Raw genomic sequence first — 25,479 nt, forward strand, 5'->3', positions numbered from 1 at the left:
GGATGAGAGGTCCCCATGTGTCTTTTCCATTTGACATGTGGAACAATTAATCCAACCAAGGTCTTAACAGCTCAAAGTGTCTGTCTATATTCCAAAAAAGGATGCCAGGAGGCATAATTCTTCAATCTTTCAAAGAGAGTTATTCTAGGAGAAATGTTATCTATTCTTACCCTTAATATCATATCAGGAAAGACAAAGTTGGCCCTAAGAACAAAAAGAGCTTAATTAAGATGTTTTACAAGACAACTAAACTCATTGTGTGATCTTGGACTGGATTTTAGACCTGAAGAAAGACACTATTGGGGAAATTTGGGAAATGTGAATAAGTCAGATTAAGATTCACTATTGTGAATAGTACTGTATCAGTGTAACTATGCTGGTTTTTAATTACAGTTTTCTAAGATTATAATACTTAGGGAAGTTGGGCAAAAGCCACGTGAAAACTCTGCCCTACTCTGCAACTTTTTGTAAATGTTTCAAAATGAAAAGTTTTTATATATTAAAATAAAATGAAGAAAAGAAGGACTACACCACCTGCGGCTGGAGGAGTTAGGGGGGGAATGGGAAGTACTCTGTTGTGCTGGTTCCTAGCAAAGAGTGTTCAAGCAAGAGACCAACTCAGCATTTTAGACAGGGCAGAGTGCTTGCCCAATACTTCCAGGATGCTCAGCAGGTAAGGCATAACCCCACCTCAAAACAAAGAAGAGAAAGAAGAAAAGAAAAGCACCTTATTTGGATCATCAACGTGAGTCCCAGCCCAGGACTGGTGACATTTTTCTCACAACTGCCTTTCAATCTGATCAAGTAGAGACAGCTCACAGGAAAACTTTAGGAAAAAGAAGAGACCAAAATCTGTTTTTAAAAGCTTCATCTCTGCAATTGTTCTCACTTTTGAGCTAGTCTCCATCACCTTGAATTATTTTTCTTAAAACCTTCCTAGGGAACTTTAAGTCCCACTAAGAGGGAGCTCACAGAGTGATTTACCTCTGCCCTAAGCAGAATTTCCAAGCAGAATCACTGTGATGGCTTAGACTCTGTTAATAAAACCCTGAAAATAAGAATCAGCAGGTGTAACCTGGCGAAAGACCATGAGGCCACGAGGGCTCAAGAAAGCAAGATCCTGAGAGTAGACATCGCATGGTAGGTTCAGAATCCTAGGCTCTTAAAAGTTGAAAAATCTCCTTCTAAGCTTGATTTATCCTCTTGGGATCATGAGCCCTCCAGCGTCTCAGAGGAAACAGAATTGACTTTCAATCTAACACAATCCTAACTTTGATGTTCTCTCGGGAAAAAAAACAAAATCAGATTTTACCAATTTCTGTTCTGGACAATAAATCCACTACACTGGTGTTTTCCAAACTGCAGATCTTAAAATCAATTTAGCGGGTAACAACTATCTTTTATTTTTTTTTTTTAATGAAACAGTAGAGAATAGAACACATCAGCATGTGGTGAGCTAATACATGTCTTACTGCAGATGTCAGAAATACACAGTCCTGTACAATCATCATCAGCCTTCCAAAACACAAATGTCCTTCATTTTCAGTATGATGAATCCTTTTTCACAAGGTTGGGTAGGGGGGATATTTTAAATGAATCTTATATTCACAATAACTTTTTATTAGAACATCTGAAATGTGTTCCCATGAAGATAAAAATAGTGTTATAAAACTGAAATTTAAAACTTTTCCTGCAGGGGCACCTGAGTGGCTCGATTGGTTAAGCATGACTCTTGATTTCGGCTCAGGTCATGATATCTGGGTCAGGAGATCCAGCCCTGTGTGGAAGCTGCTTAGGATTCTCAGTCTCCCTCTTCCTCTGCCCCTACCCCCTACCCTGCCCCACCCCCGGCACTCTCTCTCTCTAAAATTAAAAAAAAAAAAATTAAAAAAAAACTTTTCCCTTCAAAGTATCTCCCTCAGATATTTATCAACCACAGACACCACCAGCAGACATCACGTTAACCAGTGATCAAGGTCAACATCACCACTAAGAAGACAGACTAACACCACATACCCTGGCATGATGTGAAATGAAGAGCAGAATATTACTTATGTGGTGTTCTCAACAACACTGTCTCTTCAATTCAATCATGATTAAACATCAGAGAAACCCAAACTGAGGGCCATTCCACAGGCTAACTGACTGGCACTCTTTTGAAATTGAGGAACTGTCACAGACCAGAAGAGATTAAGGAGACATGGCAACCAAGTGTGAGGTGGGGTCCTGCACTGGTTGCTGGAACAGAGAAAGGACAGTCAGTTAAAACTATAGTCTCGTTAATAGTCTTGTACAGATAATTTCTTGGTTTGGAGCTGTACCCCGGTTATGTAAGAAATGAATATTAGGGGAGGTTGGAATTCCAAAATTATTTCAAGATAAAAAGCTAAAAACACAAAAACAAACAAAAAACACAAAACATTTTCCTGAAAAAAGGCACATGAGTGTTTTGTCCCATAAACTATGTATCATTTAAACACAGTAAGTGTTTTATCTCCAATTCTCTAACCTTAAGAGATAAACATAATGAGTATTCGATGTGCAATTTGTGTATAATTAACTTAATATGCAGGGAAAGCTCCAAAGCTGTTATTCTTCACCCAGGCTCCTCCTCAGCCCTCTTCTACTTCTCTTGTCCTCCTAATATCCAACAGGAAGATCATCGAAGTTCCCTTTTCCTCCTCACACAGAGCAGTGCGAGACATCCCACATATGCTGTGTTAGGGGTTCCTGATTCCTTAAAACAGGTGCTGAGCTAAGAGTTCCTGATTTCTTGTAACAGGTGCTGGGCTATGGGTTCCTGATTCCTTATAAGCATCCACAGACTGAAAGATAGGGGAAACAGGGAGCAAGGGAGGTGGCAGTAATTAATGCAATATTTTCTGAGTACCCTTCTCTGCCAGGCACAGTTCTAGGCTTCAGAGAAACATCCATGAGTAAGACTGACAAGGCTACTGGCTCTCACAGAATTTATGCAAGAACATGATAAAAAAGCAAACACACAAAAATACATTCATATGCACACATACATACATTCAGATAATGTAAATGCTATGAAGCCAGAAAACCAGTGTAATGTGATAAAACTGGGGCCAGGACCCGATCTTTCTCTGATCCCCAGTTTCCTCATCTATAAAATGGAGATAACAGTATTCACCCCTATAGGGCTGTTGCTAGGAATTAAATTAGATAGCAACCACACAAGCCTTAGCAGAGTTCCTAGTAAATGAATGAGCCGCTGGCAATAGTAATCGATGACAAAAATCACTGATCAGCACCATTAGTGAAAGCTCTTTCTCAACTGACTTTAAATTCTACATATCCCACTGAAATTTGTTCAAAGTGTCTATGCTGATGACAGACGTAGTTATTTCTCCCCTACTAAGCAGCAACAATGAATAATGAATGTATTTGGAAATAGAGCAGGAAACAAGCACTCAGCCCAGAGCCCCGGACAGTGAGGGGAAGCTTCCAGGTCCCGCTGGCGGGAACCTCCTCTGAGCTTGATGGGAATTGGCAGGCTGAATCCAAGGGAATGATGCCCGCCTTCCCATGAAGGACTTTTTCCTGGACTGTCTCTGCAACTGGAGCCGGACGGAATGTAGTCAGGCCACCAAAACAAACCAGAGGCTCTCAGTCCTGGGGAAAGGGTTGGGAATTATAAGGCACTATCACATCCTCCCCCAGCCGTAGGTGGGACTAGAACGTTTTCCTTCCCAAAACAAGCTTCAGCAAGATGGCTTCCCACTTCTAGAACACCCAAAAACAGCAAAAGCTATTGAAACAATTTAGAAAATTAACCATGAAATGAGGATGTGTAAAATGAATCAACCTCACACCAAAGCGCTATGTATTATACAGCTGGACATTTCTCAATAACCTCTGACACACAGACAGCAAGACAAACACACTCTGGATCTCTCACCCACAGCCTCCATGAATAAAACAAAGAAAAAGTTACTACCAAATCATGCTTATTTAATACTCTGGGTCACTAAAGAGCATTTTTAAACCACTAGTACTCATAGCTTATTTAAGTGCATTATATACATTAAGATATTTTTAAATTTTGTATATGAGAAAACACCAGTCACTCGCTTCACGTTACTTGCCAAGTCCGTCTAAAAGAAGGGATAAAACCTCCATGTGCTCCCAATCCCGTGAGTCAGTGACAGCGTGACCCTCCCTGGGGAACCTCACTCACCCGGAGCATCACAGCTGCCCCACACCCCGTGAGAGAAACCTCTAGCCATCCCTACCTCCCTCCCTTGCCTCCCCCCACAGCCTTCTTTCTCCCACCCCTACCTCCCCGTTTTCTGTTCCACTTCTTTAAAACAAACACACCACACCTCTCCTTTGCCTCGCCCAGGTTTGTGGTGCCCAGGTGAGGGCTGGGGCCCAAGTCTGGCCATGTGCCTCACAGAAGCAGAGCAGCAGTACTATTTACTGACAGTTACCATATAAGAAATTAAAACTGAGAAATTTCTAAAACATAGAACGGCACATAGAGCCACGACATCGCGGTACATCACGGTGCTCCTGGAAAACTCCACCACGCCCCCATGAGAGAAGGGTGAAAAGAGCAACAATCTTAGTATTACTGCAAAAGTAGTTCTGACTTTGGCAACTCCCTAAAAGAATCTCAGTGATTCCCAGCTGTCCCTGGTCCACCCTGAGAATCAATGTCCTACAAAAAGAGAACTGAGTCTTAAAGAGCAAGTGTCACACAGCCAGTTACACTGTTCTGCTACCAACCCTTCCTTGTTTACTATCGTTCTCCTTGGAAACAAAGCTCACTTCCACCACATCCACCATCACCTTCAAGAAACCCACATCCAAATGCACACCGCAGGGCTGATACTTCACCTGAGTCCCTACCGCCTGGATCCCCCACCAGCATCCAGAGCCAACTCAACTCATCATCATGCCCCTCCACCCCAACCAGCTCACCTTGGCAGCCTAACTTTGCGGGGGAGTCATTCTCCCACTTATATCCCAAACCACTCAGTCATCTTTGATTCTTGCCTCTCTGTGTACTGCTGATTGGTCTTCAGGGTGTCTCTTACATATGTAAACAGTAGGGTATAAAACAGTGTACACATTATGTTGCTACACAAGGAAAAAAAAAGGCTGGATTCCAATGCATCAAGTTTACACGTAGCTATCCCTGGATCATGGAGTTATGAGCTATTTTCAATTCGATTTCTTTGACATACTTGTCTTCAGAGCATGCATTGTTTTATAAGCGTATATTATTTTCACAGTCAGAAAATATGCTAAAACCTTCTTCAAGATTTTGCTTGCAAGTTATATCCTTCGACCCTTCCTATGTTAAAAGAAAACCGCAGGCCAAAATGGGAGTTACTTATGCTAGGCCAAGTCACCAAAGTGGGGCTTAATATCTAACCTAACTGTACTTTCAACCTCTCCCAGGAACATAGTCAGCCAACAATTCTCTGGTCAGCACCATGGAGGTAGGAAGACACAGTGATCCACCTAATAAGACTCTTTGTTCTCCCTCAGGGAAGGTGACCTTGCCTGAAACAATCTTTTCTTCTGCTAATAAATTCTCACCCCATCCTCCTTCCTATAAAAACCTTCCATTTTGTACAACTCCTTGGAGCTCCTTACAATTTGCTAGACAGGGATGCCGCCTGATTCACGCATTGCTTAATAAAGCCTATTAGATTTTTGAATTTACTTGGTTGAATTTCAACACCTATTAAGACTCCAATCTAGTCCAGAATCACATCGTCATGGGTCATGTTTCAGTTTTTATGGTCTTCCTGCACTGGCCTCTGCCCACTCACACAGACATTTAGGCCCCGGGTCTCGCATCCCAGAGTACGATAGGAAAGCCAACGGGGTAATACTGGTGCATAAGAGGCACTTAGCACAGCGCTTGGCAAATACTAAATAAAAGCTCATTGTTGCTGGTCCTGGCAGCAGTTCTCCACACTGCTATTAGATGAAACTTCTGAAAATATAAAATGGCAAATGACAACCCTGTTTTAAAACCATCAGTAGCCCCCAATGCCTAAAAATAATAGCCAAGATTTACAGAGCCCTTGCTCTGGGGCCCAACAGCATTAGCAAGTGTTAGCGCACTCAGGCACCATCTCAGCCCACAAGGTGGGTCCTGTGAAGATCTCCATTTTATACTTGAAGACACTGAACCACAGAGCACTCACGCGCCAAGGCAGGAAGCTAAGAAGCGGCAAATCTGGGACTCAAGCCAGCTCAGTCTTACCGCCGGAGAGAACTTTCCACGATGATGGGCATGCTCTATGTCTGCACTGTTGAATACGTGGGCTACTGAGTGTTTGGAATGTGACTGGCGCCAGTGAGCAACTACAACTGAAATCTCCCTTAATGTTAACTGAAATAGCCCCATGCGGCCCACAGCCACGTACCCGCCAGCAAACTGGAGCATAAAAGGATAAAAGCCCAAGCTTAACAACGGAAAGTCCTCACAACACCCTGTCTACCTACCTGTCAACTGATTCTTACAAGAAGCTTCGGTTGGTCTAAAACCCCTTGCAACTGTACTCGTTCCTACCTGCCTGGCTGTCCCCTGCCCTCTGCTCATTTCAGTGTCTGTATAATGGAGGAGCTTCAGAAATGACAGGAAGGTAGACTTGGCACAAATCCAGACCCCAGTGGCTATTATCCAAGGGTCTCAGTTTCCCCTCTGTAAAACGGGCATAATCAAGCCCTCAGTCACTCAGTTGGTGGGAGCAGGAAAGGAAGTTGCCAAGGTAAAGAAATGAGCATGATGCCTGATACATGGCAGCATCTTGACAGATGTCTCCCACCCTTAACACCCGAGCCATCTGTTGTCTTCATCACAGATCCAAGAGACCACCCTGACACTCGTAAAATAAGACTTTAGTACACCCTAAAGCTGTCAATCCCAAAATACCACTGACAGTTTTTCTTCTTCTATTTTAACTTGATAGACATGACTGTAGGGTCCACCTGAGAGGCTAATCCGGAAAGAAAGCTAAGAACAGTCAGAAAAGGGAAGGACTGAGGGGGGTCTTGCCTCATTAGATAAGAAAGCACGTTAAAAAGCTATCACTTGGCCTGTTGCCAGCACTCGCAAATATTTTTTTGGCAAAAAAATTTTCAAAAACTTACTATTAAAGTTGCCATCATTAAAATGTGAAAACAACAGCAATAACAATAACTGATCCTTACAGAGCCCTCGCTGCATGCCAGGCACTGTTTGGAGGGCTTTATCCACATGCATGATCTCATTTGAACCCCACGACGGTTGTTTTTCAGACTGCCAACTGCAACTCATTAATAGATCTTGGAAGTCAATCTAGTGGATCTAGAAATAGCATTCTTTTTAACAAGACAATAGAATAAAATAGGACAGGACAGAAAATATGAGGGAACTGCATGTAACACCTCACGAATCTTTTACGTATTTACAGAACTTCAATTTCAAATGTGTCATCTTGTCAATCACAGTAACAAAATGCATAAAAAAGACCTTGCCTCACAATCTATAAGGCCTGTACAATTACAATCACCATTTCACAGTTGCGAAAACTGAGGTTTAAAACAATTAAGTGTCTTGCTCAAATTTACCCAGCTTGTAAATGACAGCCAAAACTGGGACCCACGCAGTCTGCCCTCAGACCCCAGCCCCATCAACACTGGCAAATCAATGGGACAGGATAGATGGTGCAAAAGAATCACCTAGTGTTTCTGCAAAAAAAAAAGCAAACAACTGAAAACAAAAGGAAATGAACGAATTAGTTACCAAATCATTATTTTGTTCTCTTCAGAAGGGAAAAGAAGTATCTTGTAAAATTGTAAAACATGAAACCGATAAAAAAGAAAAGGCCGGGCCTAAGAACAATGGGAGATATCACAAAGAAAAAGGCATGCATAAGACATACGTACATAAGGCATAAAAAGACGATACATAAATGTTAAACTTTTGCCCATAAAAGCAATGAACAAATTAAGTTTCTGCAAACATTTTACTCATTTTCAAAAAGTACAGGGCTGACTGCCCTCCGAAACTGACTTCAGGCGGGGTGCCTGGGTGGCTCTGTCAGTGAAGCATAGACTCTGGATTTCAGCTCAGGTCCTGATCTCACATTTCATTAGCTCAGGCCCCACCTCGGCTTTGCACTGACAGCGCAGAGTCTGCTTGGGATTCTCTCTCTCACTCTCGCTCCCTCTGTCCCTCTCAAACTAAATAAATATTAAAAGAAAGAAGAGAAGAGAAAAGAAAAAGAAAACTGACTTCGAGCAAGTTAACTATGTTTCCCAGTCTGTACAATGGCACGACAATAATAGTCTGTACCTACTAAGACTGTAACAAAGATTAAATTAGATTTTGTACCACTGCCACAGAGCAAACTCTCACATAAAGTAGCTGCTGTTATGTGATGCAAAATAACAGTTCTTTCAAACCTGAAACTACTACTTCTGCCACATAACCAAAGCCCCACCATAGTAAAAACAAAGGCACTGCATCCTAGCCTGAATCAAGCACTGGGTGCTTGTTCGCAAGGACTAGTTACTGCAAAGGCTCCTGGCTCAGAAAGTCAGCATCCCCCTGCCATGCCTCCATCCTTTTAGAGCCAAGCTCCAACAGAGATCCTCACCTCCCAAAACTTCAGGCCTTTGCTTTCTGTCGATTGCTTCCTCTTTGCCTAAATCTCCTCTGAAGATTAACAAAACAAAAATTTTACATCTGCACCTACATCCCTACCTGCATCCTTACACATACGTCTTGGTAGACAGAAATATAATCCATAAAATAAAATCTTTATAAATGAAACTGTCCAATCAGTGGATTTATTAAATTCCAATCTTGATAGCTATCGTCAAATTCCCACTAAGAAAGTGTTCAGGCGTTTTGACCCCCTATGATTTCATCACCACTTCCACCAGCACCTGATGTTCAGTTAAGGTCCACCAAGCTCACTGATAAACAATAGTTTCTTACTGCTATTATAATTTGCATGTTTAGGTCAAGTACTTTTGCTCAGCCATTTGTACATCTCTTTCCATTTCATGTCCAACTTCTGGATCACTGTCTCTCCTTGAAACTGCCTTTTGGAAGGTTACCAAGGCTCCTGTCTCCAAGACCAAGGACCTCATCTTACTCACATCCTCAGGGCACCATCTTGGCAACATCTGACAGCAAAAACCATCACCTCCTTCAAGAGACACTTCTCCTTTCTCTGTTATGACAATTTGCTATGCTAATTCTCCTTCATGAGGGGCAAGCCAATCTTCTCCCTAGAATCCTAAAGAAAAGCATATCCCAGTATCCAATCCGTTTCTTCTTACTGTAACATTATTTTTGTAACCTGCTATATATATCTATCTATCTATATATAGATACATATACATAAGTATATGTATATACGTGTATGCATGCATATATATGTGCATATATATATATATATGCTTTATAAAGATAAGATTTTCTCCTCCTGAGAAATCTCACTGTAATACTCTTAAATTGTCCTCCATGTGCAAAAGATTTCCAAATGTCAGTCTTCAAATCACCTGAGACATAAACCCATGTTTCTAAAAGTCTAGCGAACGCCACCAAAGAGACAGATGCCCTTCCCACACAACAGGGTCAACACGAGGGCAGCACTCACTCTGTGCCCACAAGGTGCTTGTACTTGACACACTGTATCCCGTTTCCAAAAGGTTATATACCAACCTCATTACACACCTTCCCCAAACCTCTTCTACCTCCTTGACCATCAAACTTCAGTTAACGGTTCTCTGTTCTTCCCCGTCCTCCTCCTTCCCATCCAAGGACCTGCCAAATCCTGTCGATTCTGCCAGTAAACTGTCTTGGTGTACATACCCAGCCTTCCCATTTCTGCCTTTGGTTCAGACCACTACTTCCTTACCTCTTGCCCTAATCCTGATACCACCACCAGAGTTCTCTGCTGAAAGCATAAATACCATCACTTCAATCTACCTCCTCAAATCACATGACTTTGGATGTTTCCTGCAGCCACTCCATGTAACTGGCTCCAGGCCTACACTGGCAAAGGACTGCACCTGCACCATCCCTCCCAACCAGCCCCATGTTTTAGGAGAGTCCTGCCAGGGTGTAGTCCCTACCCATCAGATAGTAGGCTCTTAAGAAGACATTCATCAAACCTCATTCACCTTAGGGGCACCTGGGTGGCTCAGTCGGTTAAGCGATTGACTGGCTCAGGTCATGATCTTGCAGTTCATGAGTTTGGGCCCCTTGTCAGGCTCTTTGCTGACAGCTCAGAGCCTGGAACCTGCTTCAGATTCAGTGTCTCCCTCTCTGTCTCTCTCTCTCTGCCCCTTCCCCCACTCATACTCTCTCTCTCTCAAAAATAAGCATTAAAAAATTTAAAAAAACAAACTCATTCACCTTATTAAAAAAATAAAAAACACCTTATTCACCTTGTTCCCCAGACAGCACTCAGGACAGTGCCTTGCATTTGGCAGGTGCTTTCTAAAGTTACTCAATACAATCTTCTAGCATGTGTTCATGTTATTCCAAAGAGCGAGAGGAACTTTATACATGTAAATCCAGAATAAAGAAAAATCTTTTTAAATGGTCTAAATGACCTAGGAATCTGTCCTGTATGACTGAATACACAGAAAAACATCCATATTCTCTTCAGACTTACAAAAAAGTCAAACTCCTTCCCTAAAAAGCTTTACAAGTAACTTAAAAATGACAAAAGCACTGGTTTACAATAGCTACAACCCAGAATGATTCCCTATTTGTCAAGAGAAAAAGGGAGATTCGGGTGAGTCGAGGAAGATTCTGGCAATCACTTGATTTTATGATCCTCTGATGCCCCAAACAGCTGTCAGAACCACCAAACAATTACCTCCACAAGTTGACATGAGAAAGTGGAAAAGCCATATGGTAAGTCAAATGTCCAACAACTTGATTGAGAAGCCAATAAAAACAAATGGCCTTGTGTGAACTTGGCCTGTCAATTCAGAAGGACACATACCATTTACGTCTACTTCATTCTTTAAAGTTAAACCAATTTAAAAACTCTTCTAAAGCATCTTCCTAAACTGATTATAAAGAGGTCATTGAGAAGCAAGCACAGATTGGTTTTTCAGTGAATAAAGAGTCAAATCATTCTGAAAAGCATTACTTTGTTGAAAAATACAAGATTAAATTCTAAATGTGTTTATAGCTCTTCCCTTCTGTTAACACCAGAGGATTTCAAACACGTGTGCCTAAGTGTCCTTGATTTTTTCCCCCTCTGAAGTCAAAACTTTGCTAAAGTTTCCCATACACTCTTGAACGTGGAGTTAAGAATTGCTAAGTTACTGATTAGAAGTTAGGGTTCCAATTCAGGGACTCGAAATCCTCGCTCACTGAGAAATTAAACAGTAACATTACTGTTACTTGAGAACTTCTGAGTTGACAGAATTGAGGAGAGCTCCTCTGACAGCTGAGGTGTCCCATAACCACTTTCATATTCCCCCCAAAGGAGGCTACGCCTTCATGAAAGTGATCCCTTGACGCTTGGGGGGGGGGGGGGGGGCGGCACGCAAACCTCCACAAGTTAATACGGCAGGAATCTTCTACGTGGCTTCGTGAACTCCGTACCCCCAGGGTCCCCAACGGGGCAGGGTAAAAGGGACAGCAAAGCATGAAGTGCTCCAGGCCCCCAGAGGCCACAGCCGGGGAGCAGTGGGCCGCAGACCGTCCCGTGACACTTAGGTCCAGGCTGCCCTTCGAAGGGACTTGGAGACGAGGCTCATCCGAGTGGGGGCGCATCGGGGGACCGCCTAAGGCCTCCCCCAACTCACCTGCGATTCATGGGCCGGACCCTCACGGCCACCTTGACCGATGCCATCGCTCATCCCGGCCTGGCCCACGCGGGCTCCCACCTGCCCAGCGCCCCACGGCAGCCGGCTACTCTAGCGACTCTGCCCTCCGCTCCCGCCCACTTCCCTCTCTCTACCCCCGCCCCTCCGCTCCAGGCCGGACCGGGCGTCCCGCGGCGGCCCCACCTGCCGGGCCACTGAGCATGCCCAGAGCGACTCCGGCCCGCGTGATCCTCGCGCCGGGGTTTGGCTGCGGCCGGGCGGCGAAGAGGGGCGGGGTCGGGATGCCCGAGCACCGCCACCTAAGGTCGCCTAGTCAGGAAGAGCCTCCGCGCAGGCGGTGGCCTGTAAATCACCCAGGGTTACCGGAGAGGAGTGATTTCAGGAAAGCTACAACCCAGCCTTATCACCTGAAAACCTAGGGAGGAGGAAGAAAGGGAAGGGGTCGCAGTAACTTAAAGCCAGAGCGAAGACCTCAGTCCTGGGGCTCAGATGACCGAAAACAGTGGGTCAACCCATAACAAGACCTGGTTTTACCCCATTGTGCAAGAGTTAGCTCATCCAATTTACAGAACAAGAATCTGAGGCGCAGAGATTATCATACTTGTTTGTGGGTTGTCCCACTAGGTACTTCTCTGCTGCTCTAAGACTACCCAACCAAGGGGTGTGTTTTGGACCGCTCAATTCAGGGATGACGAGAAATGAAAATAAAAAGGGTACTAGATGTTTTTAAACTGCTGGCGAGAATGGCTACACTGACTGAAATCAGATCTTCATTGGACTTTTTTGCATTTGTTACAGTTTAGTAGTTCAGTTTTAATCATAACATAGGCGTGAAAACGACCCTCTCTTTAAAGCTTAGGGCATAAGAAGTGAGGCCTGACCCAGCCTTTTTTCCTGAGTCCTCCTCTCCCCGTTGCCCTCTCCCGAAGAATATAAATTCATTCATTCAGCTGTGCATTCACGTATTCCTTCACACACACCCAGGAAGCCACCTGTGACCACAGCCAAGACCTGAGTTCGGCCTTCCTCCTACTGCCCCATTCAGAGCCGCTCAGCCCACCCCAGCCCAGCTCCAGGACCCCTCCCTTCCTGCCCCTTAGGGCAGCTGATGGTCAGGATCTGGCAGGCCCACTGTATCAGGTCCTCAAGATCCACCAGGCTCTGGAGTCCCCCTAGGGCTGAGAAGGGAAGCTCTGCCCTCACCCCTCTCCCTCCCTGCGGGTATTTCACACTCCCAGGGTGTCTGAGTGTCTGGAGCAGTGGCTTTCTGTTCAGATGAAGGGACCAGGGCCAGGCAAGAGGGGCTGCTCGTCCAGGAAGCCAAGCTGTAACAGAGGCCTTAGGGAGTGGACACCGGGCTGCTAGATTTGAGCCCCAGCTCCTACACTAGTCTTGGGCGTCCTGCAGTCTGCATTACTAGGCACCTCTGAGGCTTTTTGCCTGAAGGCAAATCGGAAACAACTCCCTGGAGTTGATTAATGCATTAAGTGAGATGATGTCAGCAAACTTGACCCACTCAGATTAAGGAATCATTACTTCTGCTTCCCTAGAGCCCCGCGGCTAGCCCGGAATCAGCATCCCATTTGTTTTCCAGAGCCCTGAAAACCCAGGGTTTTTCCCACTTGCGCGAGCAGAGCTGGGTGCAGATTTCACCACTGCTGGCTGCAGGAAAACAAGGACCGCCGGAAGCTGGACCGGGCCGCGCGAAACATGCGCAGTAGCGGCGGGCTGCTCGGAGGCGCGGCCAGGGAGCCGGCGCACCGCCCCCACCGCCCAGGGCTGGGGCGGGGTCCGCCTTATAAGGGAGCTGAGCGGGGACAAACAGCGCGTGCCCAATTCGCAGGGGTGGGCGGGGGGCGTGCAGCCCGACCCTGGAGCGAATCACCGCCACCCATGTTCGCGACCACGCTCCCGGGTCTGGGCGCACCGAACACCCGACTGGCCCACCCCCGGCAGTGCCAGCTCAATTCTTAAAGACAACGAATTGAACTTTATAGGAGGAGCTCTAGCTTACTCATAAAGCGATTTTCTGTGCCTGGGGTTTTATTGGTTGGTTGGTTGGTTGGTTGGTTGGTTAGTGGTGAGGTTTAATTCATTATTTCGTTCGTTAGCTTCTTTTCAGCAGCCTACACACGCCTATAAGCCCCTGACCTCCCATGACCTTGCCATTTGACACAAAACAGAGCATCGCAGACACACTAGACCCCACACATCTGGCATAGAGGTTTTGACTAGGTGGCAGTGAAGCTTCAACTCACAGAGGGACAATGGGGAGGTGGGAAAAGAGGTACTTTGCTTGTTTTGATGTAGTTTATTTGAGTCTTCATTTATTTTTTTTCTGATGTTTAGCAATCTCTGTACTGCCAAATAGTTGTGAGTGATTGAAACTCCCTGAGTCTTAGCTTCTTCATTTCAAAGTGAGATAGCACTAGAATAGAATGTTCACTCTGCCTACAAATATTCGAATCATCTTGAAATACCATCATCAGAAAACAAACAAACAAAAAAACAATATCCCTATCAGCTATATATACAGCGATGTATTTCTTCCCCTAGCCTTTGAGGAATAAAATTGATTTACTCTCTCACAAACATGACTTTTAAAAAACCTTGATAAGCAGCAGACTGGCACACTTAAATTGGAACATAGGATACAACTGACATCTCAGAAACCCATCTGTTTTCCTGTGTGCTAAAAGTACCGACCTCAAGCATTCTATCACACAGTACGCTTAATATCTCCTCGTAGGGTTGTCTTATACCATGGGACTTAAGTTGAATTCAGGAGCTAAACAGTGAGCCAATAAATGAAAAAAAGGATTCTGGTTTTCAAACAATTGCCTGATAGTATCAGAGATAGAAATTACAGATATCAAATCCAAACCCAGAACCGTTTTCATTTTCTAAGTCATAAAATGTAAAGGTAAATTTAGGATCTCCTAAAATACTAAACATTAAAAGCAAAGATAATTTGAAAAAGTGTGCTTTGGAGCCGGATTGTAAAACCTGAGCTACTAAGTAACAGCAAAGATAATCACAAAAGTCATACATAGAAATTTTGCTACAAATCTATAGGCAGGTAGCTGTGAATCCCAGCTCTCTTTTATAGCAGAAGTGAATGAAGAAATCACAGAAGATTCAATTTAATGGAAACTATCACCCTAAATCATAGTCATTTTATATACTAAGATGAAAAAAAGATTGTTTCAACTGCATATAACTGTACCTATGGTTACAAATAGTTCAGAATCGACAGACTTTGTAGAGTCTGTGGCAACATTTCAACCCTTCAGAGTCAGATGCCACATTTAGTTGAAGGGATGGGGAGACGTCTTGTAGATGAACTAGTTTTGGAGATGGGCCTTGCAAAGGTATGGGTGGAATTTGAACCCCAAGATGGGTGAAGAGCTGATTTCTAAGCCAGAGAAAATACCTGGAACAAAATGTTCAGAGTTGGGAAAGTGGGGGTCTTGCTGCAGGAAGAGTGAGAAAGCCTCCTTACCTAAAACAGTGTGACAGATTTAAAGACAGTTATAAATGCTTCCCCACCTGCATTTGGACCTTGCAACGTCAGGTTGCAGCTACCCTCAATCAGGAGCAGTGTCCCATTTCTCTACCTCTCTAGTATGGCTGCCCTTGTATCTTGCTCTGACTCATAGAATGCCACAGAATTAACTTTGTCACTTTCAAACCTAGGTGTCTGAAGGCTTTGCATGCTTCTACTCACCCAAGGGACCCTGATGCTGTCATGTGAGCAAGCCCAGGCTGGCCTGCTTAAGGATGGCTTGACCCAGTCAAACCCAGTGCCACAGCCAACAGGCAGCCAACCACCAGACTTGGGAGTGGGGTCCCCTGGCACCAGCCCACCCCAGCCAACTCACTAGCTGATCACAGATGCATGAGTGAGGGCATCCCAGGGTGACAGAATCCATCCAGACAAGCAGAACCACTTGTTGACTAAGAGGATCAGGATATGCCACCCCAAAATATGTCGCTTTGACATAAGAATTCTTTTAAGCTGAGGACAATTAAGAAGAAGCAAACACAGAAAGAGCCCCCTACCCTCCCCCACCCGCCTAAAAGCAGGACACAAATTTCCTTTTGTGAAGGTGTTTCTTCTCTCCTCTCCTATACCATCAGAAAAGCAGTCCTTATTACTGGAGAGAGAGAGTCAGCAAAACTTACTAAAAAAACAAAAACACAAAAAAACCAAAAAGCCCTCATCTTCCATTAGTTTCCCTCATGTATTTACTTTCCCACAATCTACTATCCCTGGGAACCCAAGTCCTTTTCCTTTGTTCAGTCACTTCTCTGCATTTTATCACCCTTTGTTAAAACAGTATGTAAGCTCCCAGGTCTGAACACTTTGGGGGATTTTTCATTTCTTTTCTGTGATGCCCCCCATGTGCAGAGAAAATAAGGCCTTTCTCCTGTTAATCTTTCTTCCTGCAGTTTAATTCACACACCCCAGATAGAAACTTAAGAGAGTAGTGGAGAAGTGGTATTTTTTCATCCCTGATAAATCTCATGAGCAATAACCCAATTTGTTGCTTAAGCCCTTTGGTTTAGGGTATGTGGGTGTTATTGCTTGCATTCAAATACAGCCTATCTTATATAATGAGAAGGGTTTTTCGATGGATGTGGCAATTCAGGAGACTTTTAAACATATAGAAATATGAGTGACATAAAAATCAGCTGTAAAACAGGGCCCTAATCAAGGGCTTTGCAGTTGTAATCTGGAGCTGAAAGAGTCTTCATGGTCAATTTCTTACACTGCAAATGAGAAGACAGGCAGGCAGGCTCAGACCAGCAACATGACTCCCGACACTGCCTTCCTCACCACCCACCCTCTCAGTGGAACTTACATCAGTGAAGCAGGTTCACGGAAGAATAAATGCTCTCACAACACAATTTTCTGCATTCCCACTTCGATTCAGCTGCACATCCAAGAGGAATGCCACTTCCTCTCCTTGTCTCCTGCATCCAGTCCATCCTGAAGGTTCTACTGCCAATAGTGTTGCCCCCTCCCCGCCCCATGCACCGGCACCAACTTAAAATAACCAACCCCTCCACCAACTGCTTTGCACTGTGGCTGGCGGCACTCATTTGCTACTCGTTGGCGAATTTTAAACCTTGGTTTTCTGGGTCTCACTTCCAACCAGATTATCAATCCTTCAAGGCTAGAGAACAGGTCTTACAGTTCTCTGTACTGCCAGTATTGCCAGATTAGTAAATGCTAGGGTTGGTAATTGGTAAAACCAGTAAGCTCGTTACATGACTCTGTTTCTGTAGATAACCAGTATATACATATGAATTTCTGTGTGATGATTCTTTGGCCCATTCTGTCCTTTTTTGTTCCTCTAACCAGGTCAGAACATAAAGGTTATGCCATTTGTTACTGTCAAGCTTAATTAAACCCATTATAATTTGTTAACCCCTGTGCTTGCTTTGTAATTAACATTGATTAACACAAACAAGTACAAAATAGGCCATCAGCACTTTCCAGAAGTGCTGATTACAATTATATTGATAATTCAATACAGTACAGAAGATGATGGGATAGTAATTTGCACTCTCTTTACACAGGGAGACAAATGCTACCAGGCGAAACTAAGCCTAGAAATAAAATACTTTGTTCATCGGATTTACCTGATTGAACCTTCATGCTGTTAACCCCCTCAGTCCCCCACCCCTTGACTACTTAAACCTTGGAAGGATTACTGAAGGCACAGCTCCCAGTGACCTGCTTCATTGCATGCCTGAATCAGAATAAGGAAGCATTTCAAGGCTGACAGACGGATCATGGAGTGTTCAGCCACAGCAAAGCAGCCCCCAAGGCTCATGACAGACAATTATGGGGCCAGTATCACATTTCGTAATCCTGGGGTACGTCCAAGGCTTTATGGCAGCAGGTCGAAGATGTGCAACAATGAGCACCCAGCAGCGATGGGTCCAAAAAGCTCTCAGTGACCAATAACCTGAAAATAAACTCTATCTGCCTACTCAAAATACAAGAAACAAAACCAACAAAATTGATATCCCAATATACTCAAGAGTGTGTTTAAATTCCCTTTCTCTCTGACCTCAGACGATGATATATTCTGGCCATCCATGGTAAGAAGAGCCCACCATGCTCCCATGTGACTGTGGTCCATTACCAGCGGGGGTAGGCACACATTTGAACTTTTCCATATTTCTAGGAACAAAGTCGGGATGCTTAGAAGCTGTAATAGTTTTTGTTCTGTATATAAAAAAGTAAGCAGGACTCTGACCCACTGCACTCCAGGGAAGAATTCACAGAACTGGTATCACACAGATCAATTGGCCCTGTGCAAATGACATGATAATGAGGCCATGGAGTTTTTATGATTTTCTGTTACTGCTCCAGAAAATATGCTCCAGAAACCGTTCAAACCCCCTAAAAGGAATATTAGTACAAAACAAGGTGTTTCAAACTCATTGCTGAAAGATTAATGTTCAAAAAGATCCCTGAGATACCAAGACTTCTATATAAATGTGTGACTGATTGAGGAAAACTCTGCCAGATGAAAAAGTATGGAGAAATTTACTGATAGTCATATGCTTCTAACCCAAATGTCTGCATTCTCAGAGCTAGGCCTTCTCTTTTCCCTCCCCAGCAGAGGATATGTTGGAAAAAGTGCTAGAAATAGAAAAAAAAAAAAAAATGCTGTCAGAAGTAGAATTAAATAAAGAAACAGAAGAAAACAAACAAACAAACAAACAAACACAATCACACACTGAAACAAAGAGTCAGCCCTAAGCAAGACCGTAACATTGTGACATTTGCTTTGGGGGTCTATAGCCTCTTGCCTCCCATTATCAAACGTGACACTCAGGGTGTAACATCAATCCCAGGGAGTTGCCGCAAGTCATTTAACCCTCTTTGTCCTGTCATCCCATATCTCTCTCTGTCTCATAAATATTAGGTATGTATTCCAGGCTTTTTTGTCTTCTTCATGTAGTTTTTTAATAAAAAAAAGACATGTTTCTTCAACATCATGAGCAGACTATTACATTTAGCAATGAACAGCATGGGTGCCAAAAAAAAATCTACCTTACAACCCGTTGTTGGAATGCGTTACACTTTCTACAGAACAGAAACTAAGATAACCTGTTATATAATTAGTCACAAATAAGGCCCTTGAGTTTTTGCCCATACACATGAGTATTGTCTAAAACGTGTCTTCTTTGTAGCAGCTGGGCCCTGCCACCACTGTGCTTGACAGAGTTCACAACTGCTGTAACCTGTAGCTTCCCTTTCACTTCTCTGGCTCCCTTCTCCAGCTGAGCTTTGTTTCCTGGCAGTAATTAAAACCTCCTACCACTGCCATAGCTACTGCTGCTGCTGGAACCACCATGGCCACTCTGGTTTCGTGGTTTGGCAAAGTATTGGCCTCCACCGCCACAGGGGCCAGGGCTTCTGCCTCCAAAATTTCCTCCCTGGATGGACCCCCAAATCTGAAGATTGGTTGTTGCAATTGTCAAAATCATTATAGCTTCTGCCACCTCCAGAGTTACTTCCGTCATTACCAAATCTGTTATAGCCATCCCCATTGCCACCATATCCACCACCACCTTGACTGCCACCAAAGCCATCTCCCCCAGTGAGGTTTCCTCCGCAACTTTAACCTCTTTGGCTGGATGAAGCACTAGCTATCTCTTGCTTAGCTAGAGCTCTCCTTACTTCACAATCGTGGCCAGTCCCAGTATGGCGTTCTTGAATGACCATCTTGTCCACAGAGTCATGGTCATCAGATGTCACAAAAGCAACGCCGTTCTTTTTGCCACCGCCTGGGTCAGTCATGATTTCAATCACTTCACTTTTCCCATACTGTCCACCATAACTTCTTAGATGATGTTCTTCAGTGTCTTCTTCAACGCCATCCACAAAAATCTTTTTCACAGTTACGTGGGCACCAGCTCTTTGAGAATCTTCTCTTGAGACAGCCATCATTGGCTCCACAGCTCTTCACCAGACATTCAACTGACTGAGCTACCCAGACGTCCCAGACTTTTTACTTTAAAGTCAGATTTATTGAGGTAGCATCTTCTGGGAGTTTTGTTTGTTTGTTTGTTTGTTTTCTAAGTAGGTCCTATACCCAGTGTGGAGCCCAGTGTGGAGCTGGAGCTCACCACTCTGAAATAAAGCCCTGAGCTGAGATCAACAATCAGATGCTTAACTGACTGAGCCACCCAGGTACCCTGAGGTACCTCAAGATATCATTTTCATACATACATTTCATACAGCATTATTCACCATTTTTAATAGGCAGTTCTCTGAGTTTTGAGAAATGCATACAGATGTGTGGCCACCAATACAATCAAAATGTAGAACTGTATCATGACCTTTCCCCCCAAATCCCCCTGTGTCCCTCCCTCCATCTCTACCCCCTGGCAACCACTAATCTGTCTTTTGTCCTTACAGTTTATCTTTTCTAGAATGTCGTATAAATGGAATCATGCAGTATGTGGGCTTTTGAGTATGACTTCTTTCACTCAGCAAATACATTTGAGATTCAGCCATGTGGCTGAGTGTTTCAGTAGTTCCTTCCTTTTCATTCCTGAGCAGTACTTAATTATACGACAATCTGTATATCCATTCAGAGGTTAAAGGACATTTGGGTTGTTTCCAGTTTCTAACAATTATGAATAAGCCACTATCAACATCCACATACAGGGTTTTATGTGAATCTAAGTTTTCATTTCTTTGGGGTTCAAACCCAGGAAGTGGATTTCTTGCTCGATGCTAAGTGTATGTTAAACTTCAGTTTTTTGTGTTTTGTTTTTCAAAAACAGCCAAACCACTCTCCAGAGTATTTGTATGACTTCGCCTTCCCACCAGCAGCGTATGATACGTCTGGGTGCGCCATATTGTCACCAGAACTTGGCATTGCCGGTTGTTGTGTTTTCTTTCAAGTCATTTCACTAGGTGACTGACACCGATTTTTGAAGCTGAGCAAACATGTTCATAGAATTCATTGCTATCTTCAGAAAAGACTTAAAATCAATCGTAAATATCTAATATTACATGAGAGCCACTTGGCTGCATACTAATTAGGCAGTTTGTACTAACTGGAGTTACTTTTACCCAAGCTGTCCAACTTTGCTTAGTTGTCAATATCTCAAGCAGCATTCATGCCAATGTCCTTAGCACACTTGTTAAACACAAGAGTCCTGTGTCTTCCCTGCAGCGGTCCTACAGGGTATGTCTAAAGGGTAAGGGTCCTCACTTCATTCCAGCGTCTCTGAAACACTCAACAGCCTCCCTCTAATCACCTTGTTCAGGTGTGTTTTCGGTACCCAGAAAATGAAACATCCCTCCAGCGTCTACTTTCAAAAACATATCTATCAAAAACACTCTAAGCTGGAGGAAAGGAGAAAAAATGTTTTGTTGCAGTAAACAAATTGTCACACTCGGGGGATTGATGGATAATTCAATCACTTTCCTGCTCTGCCCTCGATCTGCACAGAGCCATACATTGCTGTTCTTCAGAAGTAACTATTGCTGATTTCTCTGACGTGGGCAGAAAACACACATAGTCAGAACCCGGTCTGCTCAGATTTGTCACACAAATTCCTCCCTGGCCTGTTGCTTCTCTGTGGATCTCCCTGCTAATGCTTTATTCATTTGCATCTGTCTGCCCCATCTGCTGGTTCTAATGGTGTGCTGTAAGCAATTAGACCCTCATGCATGTACCGCCTCCCATGCATTCCTTCTGTTCTTCCTCTCCCCCTCCCCCGGCCATTTCGATTTTTCTGCCTCAGCCCCAGAGGAATTCAGCAGACAACCCCAGCTGCATCTTTCCATTTTTCTGAAGTTTACTATTTATTTTAAATAGATAATACATGCACAAAAGATGAATCCAAAAGATACAAAAAGGCACAGAGGTAGAAGTCTCTTCCCTTCCTTTACCACTCCTCTGGTTCCATTGCTTAGAGGCAACTATGGTCACCAGTGTCTGGTGCCCTCCCAGAAAGAGATAATCTATACATAGACAAACATACAATCTAGATACTTTTATTCTTTGTAGAAATAGCAACACACTGTAACACCTTTTTGCACCTTGCTTTTTTCATGTACGTGTGTGTGTGTGCGTGTGTTGTAGAGCATTTCATCTCTCTATACTTGTATATACTACTGACTGTACATTAGTAGATATGCCTCTTTCCTTTAAAGAGTTGGTTGGTGTGTAATATTGCATATGCACTATGATTCATCTTACCAAAATCCTTTTTAAAGTATGTAAAATAACGACTTAACCCAACCAAGATAGACATTTATATCATGAAAAAAAAAATGAGCAGAGTTCGATGTCTCAGGGCTGGTATTGGTAGCTACAGTCTCAAAGACTTAAGATCTTTCTCTTTGTGTTCGAAGGTAGCTGCTGAAGCTCCAGCCTTCATGTCTGCATTCCCAGCCGGAGGAAAGATCTATGTGTTCCCCCTCAAGAAAGACACTTCCCAGCTCACAGAATCCCTTCAGTTATATCCATTTTCCAAAACCTAGTCACAAAGCTACACCTGGCTGCAAGGGAGGATGGGAAATGTAGTCACGATCTAGGGATGGTGTTGAAAACTTGGGGATCTATTAAGAAACAAGGAGGGAAGAGTGAGTATTGGGGTACAACGATATCCATTCTGTCCCAGGATTGTCAGCTCTTTCGCTCTTTCACTGCTAAACCAGAGATCTCTGTGAACATTCAGTTTCATGATCTGGGAGATGGGTCACAGGTTGTATGCATTTTTATTTTCGTGAGTATTCCCAATTGCCATCCCTGACAAAGCAACAATTAATCCCTGCACTGACATATGAGTGTGACTATTTCCCCACACCCTCAATAGTCCTGAGTGTGCTTACATTTTTTTTATTTTTATTTTTTGTCTTTTACCATTATAATAGCTAAAGTACAGTATCCAGGGTGCCTCAGTGGCTCATTCAGTTAAGTACCCAAGTCTTGATTTTGGCTCAGGTCATGATCTCACGGTTCATGGGATGGAGCCCCACTTTGAGCTCTGCTCTGACAGCACGAAACTGCTTGAGATTCCCTCTCTCTCCCTCTCTCTCTACCCCTCCCCAGCTCTTGCTCTGTCACTCTTTCTCTCGAAATAAATAAATAAACTTAAAAAATAAATAAAATAAAATAAAATAAAATACAGCTTCTCAAGTTGTCTTAATTGGATTTAATAGGACTTTCTCTTATTTTTAGTGCCAGTCAGTAGTTTTTCAAATGTCTAGAAACTATTTGTATTTCCTTATCTCCGAACTATTTCCATCATTTGCCCAGTAGATTGTATTATTTCCTTATTACTCTATAGAAATTCTTTATAAATTGGGGAAATCAGCATTTTCAGCAATATTATTTAAACATTTTCCCCCAACAGTTTTGGCTTGATTTGTTGTGCTTTTGTTCCCATGCAGATTTTTAAATTTTTTTTCTTTTTCTTTTAAAGAGAAGTAAGCCTTTGTTTCCTTGTTCCACAAGCAATGCTTGGCTGAGTTGGTTGCTGTCAAAGAGACAAGTCCCACATTCTCATGAGACTCCTCTGACTTCCCCTTTGCTTCAACCGTAGCAGGTGCAGCAGTGGCCACAAATGCAGATGCATCAGGCAGCAGGGCCTTGACCGAGAGGCATACATAGTCGGTCTCCATGGGCTAGAACCCACCTGTGCCCACCGACGACCGAATGGGGTATTGATGGGGGCTCCGGGTGGCTCAGTCGGTTAAGCGTCCAACTTTGGCTCAGGTCACGATCTTGTGGTTTGTGAGTTCGAGCCCTGCGTCGGGCTCTGTACTGACAGCTGGGAGCCTGGAGTCTGCCTTGGATTCTGTGTCTCCTTCTCTCTCTGCCCCTCCCCCACTTGTGTTCTGTGTCTCTCTCTCTTTCAAAAAATGAGTAAACATTAAAAATAATCTTTTTAATTAAAAAAAGAATGGGGTAGTGATGCAACATCTCTAGGCATGGGCTGGCGACATGGAGAATGCCCTCCTGGAAACGAGAATGCAGTGTCCTCTGTGATGTCAAGCACTTCCACGTTTGTAGATAATGGATGTTCAGCCAGAGGGATGGTGGCAGGGGGTGAAGGCGGTGGGGGGGGGGGTGAAATATTCAAAGTGTTCAGTGCCTCGAGCGCCCCCCCCCCCCGTCTCCATTAGCTGTAGGTCACTCAGGATTTCAATGGTGATTTTTCTTTTTTTCTTTTTTTTAAATTTTGTTAATGTTTATCTACTTTTGAGAGAGACAGACAGACAGATGGAGACAAATAGGGGAGGGGCAGAGAGACAGGGAGACACAGAATCCGAAGCAGGCTCCAGGCTCTGAGCGGTCAGCACAGAGCCCGACGCGGGGCTTGAACCCACAGGCCGTGAGATCATGACCTGAGCCGAAGTCGGACATTCAACCGACTGAGCCACCCAGGCGCCCCCAATGGTGATTGTTCTAATGTAGTTGCATGTATCCCTTTTAACAAATTGCTTCTGGGTATTGTGACTTTCTCAGAAGGCATTCCCTGTACCAAAATTACAAAATAAATTCTTCCATAGTTTTCTTTTTCAGAGTTACAATAATCACAAAGGGGCTCCAACTTGATTTATTTTAACAAGACTTCTGGTTATCCTGGCCCCACTGACCCATCCATCTTCCCCCACTGATTTGGTAGCTTGGCTGCCTTTAAATGGAAGCACCAAGCAGCTCTCCTTCACTTAAAATCAGTACATCTTAATTCCACTTTCTATTTGATATATCCTGCACTGCCATCAATATTATTCATTACCTTTCGGGGTTACAGATTGCAGTCGGATCCAATTTGCCAACGAGGAGGGCTAAGCACTGAGAGACGCAAACATTCAGACTGCCCTGCTCACAGGCTAGCTAGCAAACCATGTAATTCTAACCCGCAGAGACTTTTGGGAGGAACTCAGGCTTTGGAGGCTGTTAAGGGCTCACTTGTGTCCTCTCCAAATTCATATGTTAAGGTCCTAACTGCCAGTACCTGAGAAAGTGACTCTGTTTAGAGACAGGGCCTTAAAAGAGGTAATTCTGTTAGGGTGGCCCAGTCAGTCGAGCGTCTGACTTGGGATCAGGTCGTGATCTCAGGGTTCATCGGTTCATTGGTTTGAGCCCCACATTGGGCTTTGGGCTTTGCACTGACAGCACAGAGCCTGCTTCAGGTTCTCTGTCTCCCTCATGCTCTGCACCTCCCCTGCTTGCTCTCTTTCTCTCAAAAATAAACAGACATTAAAAAAATTAAAAACAGGTAATTACATTAAAATGAGGTCATTAGGGTGGGCTCTAATCCAATGACTGGTGTCCTTATAAGACAAGGAAGTAGGAGGTAGATAGAGGGAAGATCTGGAGACACAGGGAGAAGACAGCCATCTACAAGCCGACGGGAGACACCTCTGTAGAAACCAACCCTGACAGCATTTTGATCTCAGACTTTTAGCCTTTAGAACTGTGAGAAAACAAATTTCTGTTGTTCCAGCCATTCAATCTGGGGTACCTTGTTTGACAGTCCCAGCAAGCACATACAGGGGTGCACAGAGCAGGCTGAATCAACTTGGGGTCTTCGGTGCAAGTCTTAGAAGTTTAGCCAGATCCGTCAGGTCACGTTCCCCAGACTCTG

The 25,479-nt window shown here is 43.8% G+C and overlaps 1 protein-coding gene and 1 pseudogene across 6 annotated transcripts in view; both read right to left on the reverse strand.

The window, feature by feature from the left end:
* The window catches only part of KIF16B (kinesin family member 16B), a 287,157-nt gene extending 275,184 nt beyond the window's left edge, over nucleotides 1-11,973 (reverse strand). For 5 of the 6 annotated variants that reach the window (XM_027069539.2, XM_053200272.1, XM_027069538.2 and 2 more), the window contains exon 1: nucleotides 11,815-11,972. In XM_027069539.2, coding sequence (XP_026925340.2) covers nucleotides 11,815-11,861 — 47 coding nt within the window. In that variant the 5' untranslated portion in view covers nucleotides 11,862-11,972. Of the gene's footprint in view, nucleotides 1-11,814 lie in introns of all 6 variants that reach the window. The other variant, XM_053200271.1, reaches the window with a different exon arrangement.
* A 6,916-nt stretch (nucleotides 11,974-18,889) lies between these two features.
* LOC106980683 (heterogeneous nuclear ribonucleoprotein A1-like) lies at nucleotides 18,890-23,506 on the reverse strand (annotated as a pseudogene).
* Between the last annotated feature and the right edge of the window lie 1,973 nt (nucleotides 23,507-25,479).

The sequence above is a fragment of the Acinonyx jubatus genome, chromosome A3, assembly GCF_027475565.1.
Source record: "Acinonyx jubatus isolate Ajub_Pintada_27869175 chromosome A3, VMU_Ajub_asm_v1.0, whole genome shotgun sequence".
NCBI classification, from domain to species: Eukaryota; Metazoa; Chordata; class Mammalia; order Carnivora; family Felidae; genus Acinonyx; species Acinonyx jubatus.